Below are 14,669 nucleotides of genomic sequence, written 5' to 3'. Positions count from 1 at the left end.
GTAGGACAATGCAGAAGACAGATATAAGCAACAGAATTCACCTCTAAACCTCTTGTCTTCCGGGAAACCCCCAGCCCCTGGCCTGCAGCCCCAGAGGATGGCACCATGACCCCTGGCCCAGGTGAGCAAAGACACACTCCGCTGTACTGGGCGAGGCCCGACCCCGCGGTAGCCAATAGCGCGGGCTCCTTTGGGGGCGGAGCTCTCCCGTTTCCGCGTCCTGATTGGGCTACTCGGGGGCTCTCCAGGATGCGCGCTCTGATTGGGTGTCGTCTGGGGCGGGGCCGGGGCGGGGCGGGGCGGGGCGGGGCGCGCCAGATTTGGGAGCGGGTCTTGAGCGTGGATCACGTGGAGCTAGCGCGCGGGTCCCAACTCAGGTGGTGTTGGCAGCAGCCGGGAGCTTGGTGTTTCTGGCTGTGCTTCTTCCCCCGCGGCTCCGAGAAGCGGGATCGGGTGAGTGTGGAGCGCCTTGCTGGCGCCTGGGGTAAGGGGCCGGGGAGCGCGGCCCCAGGTCAAGACCCGTGCGGTTGGGTTGACCGCACCTCGAAGGCTCGGTGCAGGTGCCGGCGGCCGCCTTCCTTGTGGAACTCTAGATTTCAGTGCAGCGCGTCACCTCGTCCCAATATCTTGCCGGCGCTGCTGTATCCAGGTGCTTCCTGTAGCCCATTTTGCAGACGGGGAAGGGGAGGCTCAAAGAGGGGGCCCGACGAAGCCCACGCGGTCCCACTGCACTTGCGGCCGCCCTGGGGTGGTGGTGGGCGAGCCTGGCCTCCCCACCCCCCACCCCTCACCCCGGCCTAGGAGACAAGCGCTGCCCTGTGGGGTTCACGGCCCAGGGCCCTGAGCGTCGAGGTCCAGGAAGTTAAGCGACCTTTGATCAACTGAGGCAAGCACAAACGCGATTAGAGCTGGCAGACTGGAAACACCAGTTCACGTTCTTATGGGCTCATAATCTTTTTACTTGCCGGAACGGGCAGTGGACGTGGGCGATTATGGTTTTGTTTAGCACAGAGTCAGGGAAAAGAGTTCAGATTCCTTCTGTCACTATTATATGCCACCTAGCTTCTGAGCCTGTTTGCTCCTTTGTAAAGTAGGGCACACACACAGACAATAATTTCCTCAGGACCAACAAGGGGCTGATCCCATTGTGTGACAAAGACCCAGGAAAGATCTGGGGGTATGGGAAGGATGGTAACCCTGGGAAGTGAATTCACTTACTCGGATTGTTTCCCTGGGCTTGAGGTGATGATCATGGACAGTGTCACAGGTAAGTGACATTTCTCCAACAGAAACACCAACAGCATGACACAGTGACAGCTGCAGTAGGTTGTGTTTCCCGGGGTGCTTAGAGGTAGTAAAGATGGCCCTAAGGTACCCAAGTCTCTTTAATAATAATAGTAGCTGCTCTCTCTCTCTCTTTTTTTAAATCTCTTGACCACACCACATGGCATGTGGGATCTTAGTTCCCCAACGAGGGATGGAACTCATGGCCCCTGCAGTGGAAGCATGGAGTCTTAACCACTGGACCACTGGTGATGTCCTGTAGCTGCTGATTGTTGAGTAGTCACTCTGCCTGGTCCTGTCTGAATGCTCTGTGTTGTATACCTTATTTAACTCCAACCAGCTCAGGACTGTTGTCATCCCTGTGTCATGCACAAGGAGACTGAGAAACAGGTGTCCGCAGCACATTAGGAAGTGGAGAGCGGGACTCAAACTCTGCAGGCTGGCTCTGCAGTGAGTTCAGCACAGCTCCCTTGGATGTGGCCTTCACTGATGGGAAGTGGGGCATGGCGGGGGTCCGACCCATGGAATGTCCACTGCTCTCACGAAATGAACCTTGATCTTCTCCAGTCGGGTTTCTCTTGTTGTTAGTTTCAGACAGGTATTTCTCAAACAGGTACACTGGGAAACAACATGAGACCTAGGTCCTTGAGCACAGTTTGAAACCTGTGAGCTCTATTCTGCCAAGGTGAGGATCTTATCTCATCCCTGCACTGGACTTTAGGCCCTCGAATCTCATCTCCTCGTCTCTGTTGTGTTCCTTATTTCTGATCCTTGACAACTGAAACCTCTTCCCATTTTCGGGCCTTTGGACTGGTGTTTGCTCTTGCCCCATGTCTCATAAGCTTGGCTCCTTTCCACTGTTCCGATCTCAGCTCAGGCGCTTTCCATGGCAGGTCTAAACAAGCCCTCTGACTGTTTATTGCCCTCTAACAGTCATCACCAGAGAAAGCGATGGCACCCCACTCCAGTACTCTTGCCTGGAAAATCCCATGGATGGAGGAGCCTGGTGGGCTACAGTCCATGGGATCGCTACGAGTCGGACACGACTGAAGTGACTTAGCAGCAGCAGCAACAGTCATCACTCCCTGATGTTATCTCTTGTGAACTTATTTACTTTTTTATATCCTGCTTCTCATAATGGCAGGGCCTCTGTCTTGTTGGCCTCTGTATTCTGAGGTTCTAACTCAGTGCCTGGGACACAGGTGTCACTTAATAAATATTTGTTAAAGGAACGAATGAATCCATTGTAGGTTAATGATAGTGAAGTAAAGCTCCTAAATATCAAAAGCTTATTTCTCATTAAATGTAGAATTACTATATGACCTGGAAATTCCACTTCTGGGTATAACCCAAAAAAACTGACAGTAGGGACTGGATATTTGTGCGCCTGTGTTCACTGCAGCGTTCCTTGCAATAGCCAGGAGGTGGGAGCAGCCCAGGCATCAGATGGATGGGTGGATGGATAAACAAGCAGTCTCTCTGAACAGTGGACTATTATCCAGCCTTTAAAAGGAAGGAAACTGACACCTGCGCCACACAGTTGAACTTTGGTGCCATTGTGCTGTGTGAAATAAGCCAGCTACAAAAGGACAAATATTGTGTGACCTCATTTACAGGAGGTCCCTGAAATAGTCAAATTCACAGAGATAGAAACTAGCATAGTTGCTACCCTATGCTGGAAGGGAAGAGAATGGAGCATGCTTAATGGGGACACAGTTTTAGTTTAGGAAGGTGGAAGCATTCTGAAGATGATGGTGGTGGAGCTGCATGACAATGTGGATGTTTTTAATGTCACTGAGCTGTGCACTTCTGTCACAGTTCAAAAAAAAGTGAGAAAAGTGCAAGGTGTCCTGTTTCTCAGTCAACATCCAGACCTGAAGGATAGACGCTCAGTGTATCTTCTGGTCTTCCCTCTGATGTAAAAGAGGACAGTCTCGGGATCTTTGTCTCACTTGTTTGCCAGCTGTCAGGGTTCTCTGCCTTTCTTGCTGTAATTTAGAATGCTGCAAGATATACATTATACTGTAATAGATATTACAGATTTAACTGAAACAAAACAAAGAATCCTGAAGTTATTGTTTTAATAAAGAATTCAGACCTCTTTGACTTTCGGTTTTTTTAAAAAAGAAATTTAAAAAGAACTCAACTTGGGTGGATTTAATAAGAATGTGAACTGAGCACTCCATTTGGGGGTGGGGGTGACTTGACCTGAGTGATAACAGGATGCAGGGTGAGAAACACCCCCAGAGAGTGGCAGCAGGAGCAAGGGGGCCCTGCTAGCCTTGGAGGGGGGCCAACCACACAGACAGCCCTCACCCAGGGGTTGAGAAGGAACTGGGACTCCCAAGTTTGCATCTTAGATGAGAGGAGGGTTTGTTGGCACTTCCCGGGTGGTCCAGTGGTTAAAACGCTATGCTCCCATGCAGGGGCACGGGTTTGATCCCAAAAGATCCCGCATGCTTTGCGATGCAGCCATAAAAGAAAGAGTTTGCTATGAGGGCAAAGCAGTCGGCTTTGCCACCCTGCGGGTGGCGATCTTAGCAGGAGATGCTGAGACCACAGGCGGAGGTGGAGTGGAGTGGATCTGAGTGCCTCTAGGAGCTGATGCAGATGTAACTTTCCTGGAAGAAGGGGGAGAAAGCATTCCAAAGGGACTTTAGTTACTTATTTGGTGGTTGAGAAATACTTGCTCTGTATTGCTTGAATCCTTTTTAACATTGAGCAGTTGGAATTTCAAAGAAACTTTTCTCTTTAAAAAGACTGTAGGACGAGTGTACCCATTTGGTCTCTGGTTTTCTGTGGGTTTGCCACCACCTGCTGAGGGCACATGGGAAGCAACCATTGAGTTCAGAGGAGCCATTGGCCAGGTGTCCAGACCACCTCGTCTCCCTGCACCTCCGGGGGGGGGTGATGTGGCGGAGGCCCTGGCACCGGGGTTGGGGCCACTTCTGCCTTAGACGCATTTGTGGCCTAAGTCCTGCACTCACTGCTGGTTTTGCAGGAGTGGCCGTGTTTCTGATCCTGTTGTGCTCATGTTAAAATAATGGCTGCTTCAAAAACCCCAGTTTGGGATTTCCTGGTTAAAGCTTCCTGCTGGTAGATATTTGCTTCCCCAGAGATTAAGGAGGATACTGTGACTGGGGACTGTGTGGCTGGTTTATTTAGTGAGTATATGTGTCTAGCAAGTGATACTGCATGTGCACCTTGTGCAGGAGAACCATGCTCTTCCTGCTGTGTCTGCTCTTGACTCTCCCAGCTGCTGTTGATGGCACCTGTGACACCAGATGACCAGGCAGCTTTCCCTCACCCAGCAGTTCTGCCCCACCAGCTTGTGTCGCTCATTTCAGCTCAGTTCTAACGTGAGCCAGAGTGAGCACAGACCCCGCAGGTTAGTCCCACCAGACAGCCGCCCCTCCTCACTTCAGATGCCAGTCACAAGTATCAGGTCCCCAAGGGACCCACAGCTTCTGTCCAGCTTGACTCCCAGGACCCTCCTTGGACTCGAACATGTTCTAGAAGAGCTGTCAGAACCCAGGCAGACACTAACTTACGTTCACCAGTTCATTAAAGGATATGACAAAGGACACAGACAAGCAGCCAGAGGAAGAGAGAAATGTTCAGGGCGAGGGCTGGGAGGGTTCCTATGGAGTTGGGGTGCACCACCCAGAAGCTCCCTGAACCCTGTGAGGGGGTCATTAACTCCATTTCCAGCCCCTTTCCCTCTCTGGAGGAGTTGAGGGGGCTGAAAATGCTTCTCATCATGGCCTGGTCTTTCTGGGACCAGCCCCAACTTGGGAGCCTCCCACCCCGAGTTGCATCATTGGAACAAGAGATGTTCCTGTCACTAGGAAATCGCAGAGACCTGTGTGTGTGTGTAATTATTTATATTCTCACAGTGCTCTCAGGAGACTGCGTCTGATGGGCTCCTTCTCAGCCTGGTGTCCTCTCCTCTAGTCACCACCCTCCAAGCTGACCTGCCACCAGCGCTTGTCCTTGTGGGCCTGGTTATCTGTCTGCATTTAGTGTGCTTGCTGTTTCCTGCTCACCTTCCCCCAGGAAGCCCCGTGAAGTTTCAGTCTGTTTGGGTCCCACTGTGTTCCCAGTCCTGACCTGTGGCTGCTGAGGGGAAGGGCCTCACTAAGTAACTGTTAAGGGAGTGAATTTGAAATGAAAGCTTATCTAATTAGTAGAAAGTACTGAAAAGTTGCCAACCATCAATTAAAGGAGGTCAGTTCCTGTAAACATTTACGCTGTCCCTTTAGCTGAAATAGCACTGAGCTCAGACTCTTGTTCTTTGTGGGCATGTATGTGAAGACACAAGCCTGCTGTACTGTGATGATGCCGAGTCCAGGTGTGTACCTCTGCCCGTCGACCTTACCAGAGGTAAGGGTCAACTCAGAGCGTGCACTTCACCTGCAGCCCCAGCCACGGGACACCAGGTGGTGGAGCCTGTGTGGGGTTTGAGACTCTCCTCCAAGGCCAGTGGGCTGTGCAGCCCTCCCCTAAGATACTTTTCTGAGTCTCATTTTCATTACTTGAGAAATAGAAAAAGTAATGCATAAGTCAGCAATTCACTTGTTCATTTGGCAAATATTACTCTCATATGGCTGTGCTGGGTACTGTGGGAAATTTTTTTACAAAGTAACCATCAGCCCTTGCCTTCAGGAAGCTGGCTCAGTTGGGGAGCTAAGCCACAACCAGGAGAAGTTCAGGTAGGAAGAGAGGGTGCTGGACTCCCCGAGGCTGGAGCAGCCTCAAGGCAAGGAGGGCGGGTCTCCTGAGGAGCCAGTGACCTGCAGAGATCCACAGGTGGTCCCACACGGTGGATCTGCAGCAGAGTCCTCATGCTCTCCAGGCGGTTCTGGGACAAGGCCCACACGTGTGTCAGTCCTTCAGCAACTTGGGAACTGACAGGTGGCGATGAGCTGTGACTGAGTTTAATTTTCGAAGTTTTTCCATTTTTAGGTGCCTCTGAACCAGCACAATGGCAGCTCCAGTCAACAAGGAACCCAGAGATGCCAATTTGTGGTCCTTGCACGAGAAGATGCTGGCACAGCCCCTGAAGGACAACGATGTCGAGGTGAGGCTGTGGGTGTTCTCGCAAGTTCTGCTGTTGGAGGTCCTTGTTCAGGCCTCTGATTCTTACCAGAAATTAGCTGTGTTTGGGACAGCCTTGTGGTTTGGACACAGGACAGGTTTATAGACAGTGGCTACAAAGTGGCTGAAAGTCCCTTGAGGGTGCATTTAGATCTGAGTTTCTGTGAAGAGCAGTGTGCTGGCTGCTGCTGAGGAAAGGGGAAGGGGTGGGCTCACTGAGACTTGACCCTCTTCTTACAGTTCAGAGGAGCATTTCTAGAAGCATCTTTTATTTATGTATTTTCACAACAGCTTTACACATGAGATAAGTGAATGCACTTAACATACAAGTTGCCCATTTAAAGTACACAGTTCAGTGGTTTTTAGTGTATTCATGATTGCTTTTAGAACATTTTAATCCCCCCAAAAGAAACCTCAAACCCATTAGCAACTGCCCCCCTCCATCCCCCAGATTCCCAACCCTCAGCAACCACTGGTCTGTTTTCTGTCTCTGTGGATTCATCTAGGTATCTGTTATTTTAAGGCAAGGAATAAGGAACAAAGTTCAGGAGGGAAACTTGGTGAAATCTAGGGATGAAAATAACAAGGTGGCACAGAATTTTAAAATTCCGTGGGATGCATGTTTTAAGGATCATCTTCTCTTCCATTGTTTTGTTCTCCTTAATTCACTTTCTATTAATTCCTTCCAGGTGCTAAAAGCTTTGAGGAGGATTTCCTTTGTTCCTCAGGTGCTGTGGGAGTCATCTTAGTCTGGTTACACTTGGCTTCTGAGGGCAAAATCTGAAAGTATAAGCGTCTCTTCTCTTTACTCAGTTACTGCTCGGATCAGAGCAGATGTTAAACTGCAGTGTCCCCTTTCCTGTTTTCTTCTTGTCAGGTTTACAACATCATTAAGAAGGAGAGTAACCGGCAGAGGGTTGGACTGGAGCTGATCGCCTCCGAGAACTTTGCCAGCCGGGCTGTTCTGGAGGCCCTAGGCTCTTGCCTGAACAACAAGTACTCTGAGGGGTACCCAGGCCAGAGGTATGTGAGTATCATCCAGGCCTGCCTCCCAGGAAGAGAGTGGACATTTCAGAAAACAGCCAGGTTCTCAATGGCAGGGCCTCCTGTCCCCTCCTCTCTTAACAATTCCTAGCGGGTGGTGGCACCCATGTTCTGGGGGCAAGATACTTGGGCTCACTTGCACAGTCCCCCTGGGCCTTTCTACAATAACAACCAGGCCCGAAGGAGCAGCTGCTGGCTGCGGCTGAGCCTCCAGAGGAAGGTTGTGTAAGCAGGGACCCCAAGGTGAGACTGACCTTCCACACTGGAAACTGGGTTAGTGTTTTAAATGCTGGGTTTACCTACCAGAGATTTCGGTCAGCTTCTCTTCCTGAGAACCAGAAGAAGTCATATTCATTTGTGTTTCTTACGGTTGTCATCAGGCAGAGATGGTGATGACAAAATTTAACACGTGGTTTTTGCAAAATTGCACACTTGTGTCCCAGAGGACATGGAAAAGGGAGGGTCACCTGCCATTCTACACTGATTAGACAGTCATAATTTTTGGACCCCCACACCCTCCCCCTGGAAGGGGGTTGTAGGGTCACATGCCCTCCTGAACCTTGTCCTGTTCACAAATTGAGTCCTTCACAATAAACCAGGGATCACGAGTGAGGTGCTTTCCTGAGTCTTGAGTTTTTCAAGTGAATTTCTGAAACTGAGGGGGTCATTTGTAGCCAACTGGGGCAGCAGTGCTGGTGGCCCAGTGACCAGGGACTTGCCTTTGGCGTTGAAGTGGGGGCAGTCTTGTGGGCCTGCGCCCTCAGCTTGTCGGTCTGCACTGACTCTGGGTGGTCAGTTTGGGAACCAAGTGGAATTGTGGGACACCAAGCTTGTGTTCAAACCCCAGGCTGCCTGGGGTCCCAGTGTTTCTAGTTGACCCTGGAGGATATACTTTGGTGCCTCTGTCCAGAGATGCGGTGCTACAGCCTTGCTGCTTCTTGCTGGGACTGAGGGCATGGTGACCATGGCACACCACCCCTGCCCCCAGCTCTGTTCCCACTACAACAGGAGGAGAGAGGAGCACCCATTCTCTGGCAGGTCAAGTTGACTTGAAGAGCATGGCTTCCATCCCAGGCCAAAACTAGTCACAAATAATAAAAAAAACATAAGTGCGTGATACTTTGTGATATGCAATTATTAAACAAAAAATAAAATTTTATTAGAAATGCAAAGTTAATCCCCCCAAACCAGTAACTCCTTCTCCCAGCCCCTGGAAACCACTGTCCTGCTCCACATGCTATGAATTGATCCCTGGGCAGCTGGCACAGGCCATCACATGGCTGTGACAGTGTCCTCAGGGTTCATCCGAGATGTGGGGTCAGACCTCCCCACAGATGGCAAGACACGGCCACCTGGGCCTGGTGGAAGCCGTCTTGTGGGTTCAGGGTGCGTGTTCTCACCCTTGCTCCTTCATCCCACTAGGAGCCTGGCCTCTGTCCTGCATGCAGAAGTGGCACCAGTGGGCCTATACCTCCCGCCTTCCTCCGCAGGTACTATGGTGGGACGGAGTTCATTGACGAGCTAGAGGTCCTCTGTCAGAAGCGAGCGCTGCAGGTCTATGGCCTGGACTCCCAGTGCTGGGGGGTTAACGTCCAGCCTTACTCAGGTAATGGCCAGGTCCAGACAAGCCTGGGTGGCCCCCTTCCTGCCAGCCTCCTGGGGCTCCCTGAAAAGGAGAGTATAAGCAGGACACCCTGCCAGATGGGGGAGATGAGGTCTCCCCCATCCCCCTCAACTGCCTACTGCATGCATGCCTCCTGGGTACCCCACCCCTATCTCTGAATGTCCCTGCTACTTACTCGGGCACCTGGGTCCAGGAGAGGGCATGGCAGCAGCCAGGCTGTTGCGGCCACTTGTGATTGATGGCCTTGTGGGCAGGAGTAATTGTGCCTCCCGGGTCTGTCCACTCCAGGCTCCCCAGCAAACTTCGCAGTGTACACGGCCCTGGTGGAGCCCCATGGCCGCATCATGGGCCTGGACCTGCCAGATGGGGGCCACCTGACCCATGGGTTCATGACTGACAAGAAGAAGATTTCTGCCACGTCCATCTTTTTTGAATCTATGCCCTACAAGGTACGGGTGTGTGTGTCTCCACTCTGTGGCTTGTTTCTCAAAACTTCCTCACTGGCCATGCCTGTAGGAATAAGGAGCTTCATTTCCAAGGCACTTCAGGAAGTCTCGTCATCACTGTCTCTCATCTCCCTGCTCTGGGGACCCTTGGGTGTTCACGGCTCGCTGGAACCCCCCAGGGCATCCTGTCCGAGAGTGACGATACCTGACTGTTTTAAACAGTTGTGCCTGTCTTGCCTTCGAGTCCTGGTCAGGGGCGAGGGCAGCAGAGGGGTCTAGGCAAGGGGAGGGAGTCCTCTTACCCTCAACAGCTGGGTGTGCTCTGGCGGAGTGGCCCGTGTGGCTGGAGGGAGCAGTGTGAGCCCAGTCTCTGTGACATCCACAGGTGAATCCCGATACCGGCTACATCAACTACGACCAGCTGGAGGAGAACGCCCGCCTCTTCCACCCAAGGCTGATCATTGCTGGTGAGAGCGGGCCAGGGCCCCAGCCCCCACACGGGAGGTGTGCTCTTCCACCACGTGCTGGTCCCTGCTGGCTTTGCTGTGCAGCCGGGCTGCTCGGGTCTGAGTATCTCCGTCTCTCTCGGGACTGTTAGTACTGCCCTGCTCTCCAGAAGCATCTGGACACACTGGCCCCTGTCGAGCTGGAGTGGTAACAGTGGGGAAACTGTCCCCCCGATCCTGTGACACAGGAGCAGAGGACAGGGTTGCTTTTGGCACGGATGGGATTTCTCGAACCTTAGAGGGAGCAGCCCCGGCTTTCAGGCAGGCACACTGGGTGGGCGGGGCAGGGGCTCTGCTCGTACTGGAGCTGACTGCCAGCCAAGGTCTCTCCAAGGGTGACTCCACATCACCCTTGCCATCTCAGGGACTAGCTGCTACTCCCGGAACCTGGACTACGCTCGGCTGCGCAAGATCGCTGATGACAACGGGGCGTACCTCATGGCCGACATGGCACATGTCAGTGGGCTGGTGGCGGCCGGCGTGGTGCCTTCGCCCTTCGAGCACTGCCACGTGGTGTCCACCACCACCCACAAGACCCTGCGGGGCTGCCGCGCCGGCATGATCTTCTACAGGAAGGGTGCGCTTATCCCTGGGGGGGGTCGGGGTCCCGTGAAGAGCCGGGGGCGAGAGCACAGCAGTCCAGGTCGTGGGGCAGGAGGGCGGGGAGGGGTCTGGATGACGGAGCCTTTGTTTGGGGTTTCCATTCCCGAGAAGCCAGATGAGGGTCCCACGGTCCTTCAGCCCTAGATGGTACCGGTGACTAAGCTCCATCAACAGAGACAACCCACTCTGGGGACCAAGTCTCTTTGACCCCTGAAAGACCCCCTTGCCCAGCCCCTGGCTAGGGCTGGACACACCATCGCCCACTGGGCCTCCAGGGCCCTGCTGCTCCTTGGAGGCCCCTCCCCAGCTGCTTTAAGCTTTCCAAGGCCAGCAGCCTTTCCCACCCACCTGGGAGACATTTGTTTCCCTGCTGTACGTTGGTGGTACTTGACTGACCCAGTCACAGAGCAAGGCCTGGCTCTGCCACAGAAGTGCTGTGTGATCTTGGGCTAGTTATGCAGCCCCTCTGTGCCTTGTTTCCTCACCTCCGGATCATCACAATAGCGCCTGTCCCTTGGGATGGCTGTCGTGAGGATTAAATGAATGAATTTAGGGAAGCTGCTCAGAGCAGTTCCCGGCTCACAAGAAGCTCAGTGGAGATGCTGGAGGCTCCCATCCCTGATCCTTAACTATTCTCAGAAAGGAAGCTTCTTTCCCATTTCTGGCCCAGTGAGCCCCATCTCCTCCAGAGGCATCATCTTGGACGGCTCTTTGAGAAACTGCCGAAGGTGTACTCGTTCCTGTCTTGATGGAGGAATATTTTCATCCTTCGTTTAATCTCTAAAGCTTGGTTCCCCCTCCCTTGACCCCTCAGGAGCAAGCACCCTCCCTGGTCTGCAGTGTCAGCTCCAGGAGTGGGGTCTGGGCCAGGTCTGTGTCCAGGCAGGGAGAGGACAGAGGGGACAGCCTGTCCCATGTCCCATGTTGTCCTTCATCCAGGAGTGCGCAGTGTGGACCCCAAGACAGGCAGAGAGACTCGCTACAACCTGGAGTCGCTCATCAACTCTGCTGTGTTCCCAGGCCTGCAAGGGGGACCCCACAACCACGCCATTGCTGGTAATGCACCCTACCCCATGGCTTCCCTGCTGTTACCCACCCCCCACAGCCCGATCCCCACCTTGCTCACGACCCCACCCCACCCCAGGCAGAAGCAGTTCTCTGGTGGTACACAAGCCTTAGAGAATCTGTGATGACCTCAGAGTTACTTCTCCATCTTTGGAGAAAAGCAGTTGGTGGAGGAGCCGGGGTCAAGGTGTCACTTCCCTTTCAACCAGTGTTTGCAAGGAGGGATGTGGAGGAAGCAGTGAAGGGCGAGTTTTAGGTTTGGGGCTGGGCGGGGTGGCTCCCTTTACACTCCCAGCTCAGCGCCCAGGTGCCCCAGCTCTGTGATGGTGGGGTGTCCATCCACTGGCCACTCCAGCCCTTTCCACATGCTGACTGGAGGCTCCTGTGCCAGGACTCGGGCAGGTAGCTTGCATCCTCCTCCATCTTTGGTGCCCCTTTAAGCAGCCATTGGGATGGAACAAATCCAGAGGAGCCTGGATGAACTGGTGGATCGGCCACTCCTCTCCCCTGCTCTGCTCTGAAAGCTGCTTCACTTCGCATCAAAGCAGTGGCAGCTAAGTGAAGCATGTCCCACATCCACTTTGCTGGGGACAGGGAGCCGCTCTCCCATGGCGATCTTAGTCTGGAACTTCATGCTGGACAGGGGCTGCCTGAAAAACTCTTGTTTAGAGAGGTCTGGAGAGCCGGCCAGGGAACGGCAGGGGTAAAATGGGATCATTTGGGAGGAGATGTAACCCTGCCTTGGTGACACTGAGAAGCTTGGATGCCTGAGTGGAGACAGGTGTTTCTTTGACTCACGGTCTGCCTTTCATTTCCTGCCAGGGGTCGCGGTTGCTCTGAAGCAGGCCATGACTCCAGAGTTCAGAGCCTACCAGCGCCAGGTGGTGGCCAACTGCAGGGCTCTGGCCGAGGCCTTGATGGGACTGGGCTACAGAGTGGTCACAGGTACAGCCGGAAGTGAGCCCATGGGGTGGCCCTGCTCCTCGTCCCATCTCCGTCCAGGTGTGGCAGTAGGTCGTGGCCTGGGCAGGTGGCCATAGCTCTGGGGTGACTCAGGAGTCCCAGCTCTGGACACATGACCTCTGGATTCAAACCTTGAAACATCCTTGCGAATCACTGGTCTTGTTTTACAAATGGGCATCTGAGGTTCCTAAAGCCACACGACTACTGGAGTTAGGGGCAGTGAGGGTAGGGGTAGGAGGATGGGTCGAGGGCCAAGGGTCAGCTTAGGCCATGAGCATTTTTGAAGTCAGTGGCTGGGGATTATGCAGGGTTCATTCACAGTGAAGATCAGGTGCTTGAGAGATGCCTGGGAGGCCAGGGGCTGTTCCAGAAAGTTCTTCCATACCCTCACCTACACCACTTTGAAGATACAATCACCTTGGCAGGATTAGGGGTAAAGCACATGACGTGCCAGTTACCCGGGCACCTCCATTGCCCCCTGCCCGCTGCCCTGAGGCCCCTTAGAGGGAGCCTTGAAGATGGATCTAGAGACAAGTGGGAAATTCCCAAGGGGGGTCGTCACCCCGACAGGCTTCCGGGAGCTGGTGGGTTGGGATGCAGCCATGGGCCATTTGGGCTGGCCATACACCCTCAGCCCCCTCTGCATTCTCCGGTTCCCTTTCTCAACTACTCTGTGCTTCATCTCAAACCCTGAGGCCCTGGGTCTTCAGCAGGTGATGACAGCCCTGCAGGACACGTGGTGGGGTCACCTTCCTGACCTCACCTGCTGTAGCCCCCTTGCACCCTGCCACTTCTTTGGAAGAGGGATCCCTGTGCTCAGCACAGGATCACCTTCCATGTCTCCCACCTGGTTTCCAGGGGGTTCTGACAACCACTTGATCCTCGTGGACCTCCGCTCCAAAGGCACAGATGGCGGCAGGGCAGAGAAGGTGCTGGAAGCCTGCTCCATTGCCTGCAATAAGAACACCTGCCCAGGTGAGCATCCTTGGTCCTCTCCTGTCTGGACCTCTTGGGGCTGATGGTGACTTGCTCTGGGGACAAGATGTGCTGTGTAGGACAGGAGCCAGGCTTTCCCCCGCTGCCTGCCCCCTCTGATGAGACACTGAGCCTGCCCAGGACAGAGCAGGAGAGGGTGCGGGAGGTGTGGGCCCTCTGGAAAACTGGATTTCTCAGCGGCTCATGAGTAAGATGTGGGAGATGCATCTCAGATGCAGATGTGAATGCCTGGTGTCAGGAGCAAGGACCACGTCCAGGAGGCCACTTCCTGGTATTTAAAGTAGTGCAGCCGACACCTGGCTCCACCTCCTGGCTTCTGCCTTCCGCTCTGGCCCCCTTGGGCTGTGTCTGCTTGAGTGGTATCTTCAGGCCCATTCCTTTTGCCTATGCGTCCCTTTTTGGTTCAGGGGGGTCAGTGGGGGACAGAGCCTGTTTATCTTGAAGGTGATAAAAGCGCGCTACGGCCCAGTGGGCTGCGCCTGGGGACCCCAGCATTGACCTCCCGAGGGCTCTTGGAAGAAGATTTCCAAAAGGTCGCCCATTTCATTCACAGAGGTGAGGGGGAGGCATGGCTGCTGGCCATGCTGGGCTGTGGGATGGCGGGGGAGGACTGCTCTCGTCAGGGCCGGTGATGGCCAGGGGACAGGGCCTCGCCCCGCAGAATACATGGGCAGAGAGGGTGGCGGGCGTGGGTGGGAGGCACACACTGGGGCCTGGACGGCAGAGCAGTTGGCTGGCTGCTGGGCACGTGGGCAGTGGTGTCTCTCGCTGGCACAGGCATAGAGCTGACCCTGCAGATCCAGGACGCCGTAGGGGTGAAGGCCACCCTGAAGGAGTTCATGGAGAAGCTGGCAGGGGCCGAGGAGCACCAGCGGGCCGTGGCGGCCCTCAGGGCAGAGGTGGAGAGCTTCGCCACCCTATTCCCGCTGCCTGGCCTGCCTGGCTTCTAGAGGAGCGCCTGCCTGCCCAAGGACCCAGCACCCTGTGGGCCCCACACAGGCCTTCCCAAAGGCCTCTTTTCAGAATTTGCTACCTTTTTTA

The 14,669-nt window shown here is 54.1% G+C and overlaps 1 protein-coding gene across 2 annotated transcripts; it reads left to right on the top strand.

Moving 5' to 3' along the window:
• The first annotated feature begins 310 nt into the window (after positions 1 to 310).
• SHMT1 (serine hydroxymethyltransferase 1 (soluble)) lies at positions 311 to 14,663 on the top strand. 2 transcript variants are annotated; one of them, XM_010842907.1, is made up of 13 exons: positions 311 to 453; positions 1,898 to 1,969; positions 6,250 to 6,364; positions 7,259 to 7,404; positions 8,916 to 9,031; positions 9,338 to 9,498; positions 9,881 to 9,962; positions 10,366 to 10,578; positions 11,544 to 11,660; positions 12,492 to 12,614; positions 13,491 to 13,607; positions 14,073 to 14,183; positions 14,406 to 14,663. In XM_010842907.1, the coding sequence occupies exons 3-13, from the start codon at positions 6,269 to 6,271 to the stop codon at positions 14,576 to 14,578; spliced, it is 1,455 nt and encodes a 484-aa protein (XP_010841209.1). In that variant the 5' UTR covers positions 311 to 453; positions 1,898 to 1,969; positions 6,250 to 6,268; the 3' UTR covers positions 14,579 to 14,663. The 2 variants fall into 2 exon arrangements, with proteins under 2 accessions (XP_010841209.1, XP_010841208.1); XM_010842906.1 differs by lacking the exon at positions 1,898 to 1,969 and having other exon boundaries at positions 312 to 453.
• The last annotated feature ends 6 nt before the right edge of the window (positions 14,664 to 14,669 follow it).

Source organism: Bison bison, unplaced genomic scaffold, assembly GCF_000754665.1.
Source record: "Bison bison bison isolate TAMUID 2011002044 unplaced genomic scaffold, Bison_UMD1.0 scf7180017864180, whole genome shotgun sequence".
In the NCBI taxonomy this organism is placed as follows: domain Eukaryota; kingdom Metazoa; phylum Chordata; class Mammalia; order Artiodactyla; family Bovidae; genus Bison; species Bison bison.
Note: the sequence above shows the minus strand (reverse complement) of the source record. Positions and strands in the feature narration are given on the sequence as shown.

Excerpts from the sequence above, each read along its gene's own strand:
- SHMT1 (XM_010842907.1), top strand. The coding sequence starts at position 6,269 with ATGGCAGCTCCAGTCAACAAGGAACCCAGAGATGCCAATTTGTGGTCC. Across the intron at positions 9,032-9,337 it reads TAACGTCCAGCCTTACTCAG|GCTCCCCAGCAAACTTCGCA; the intron begins GTAATGGCCAGG and ends TGTCCACTCCAG. Across the intron at positions 9,963-10,365 it reads CCCAAGGCTGATCATTGCTG|GGACTAGCTGCTACTCCCGG; the intron begins GTGAGAGCGGGC and ends TTGCCATCTCAG.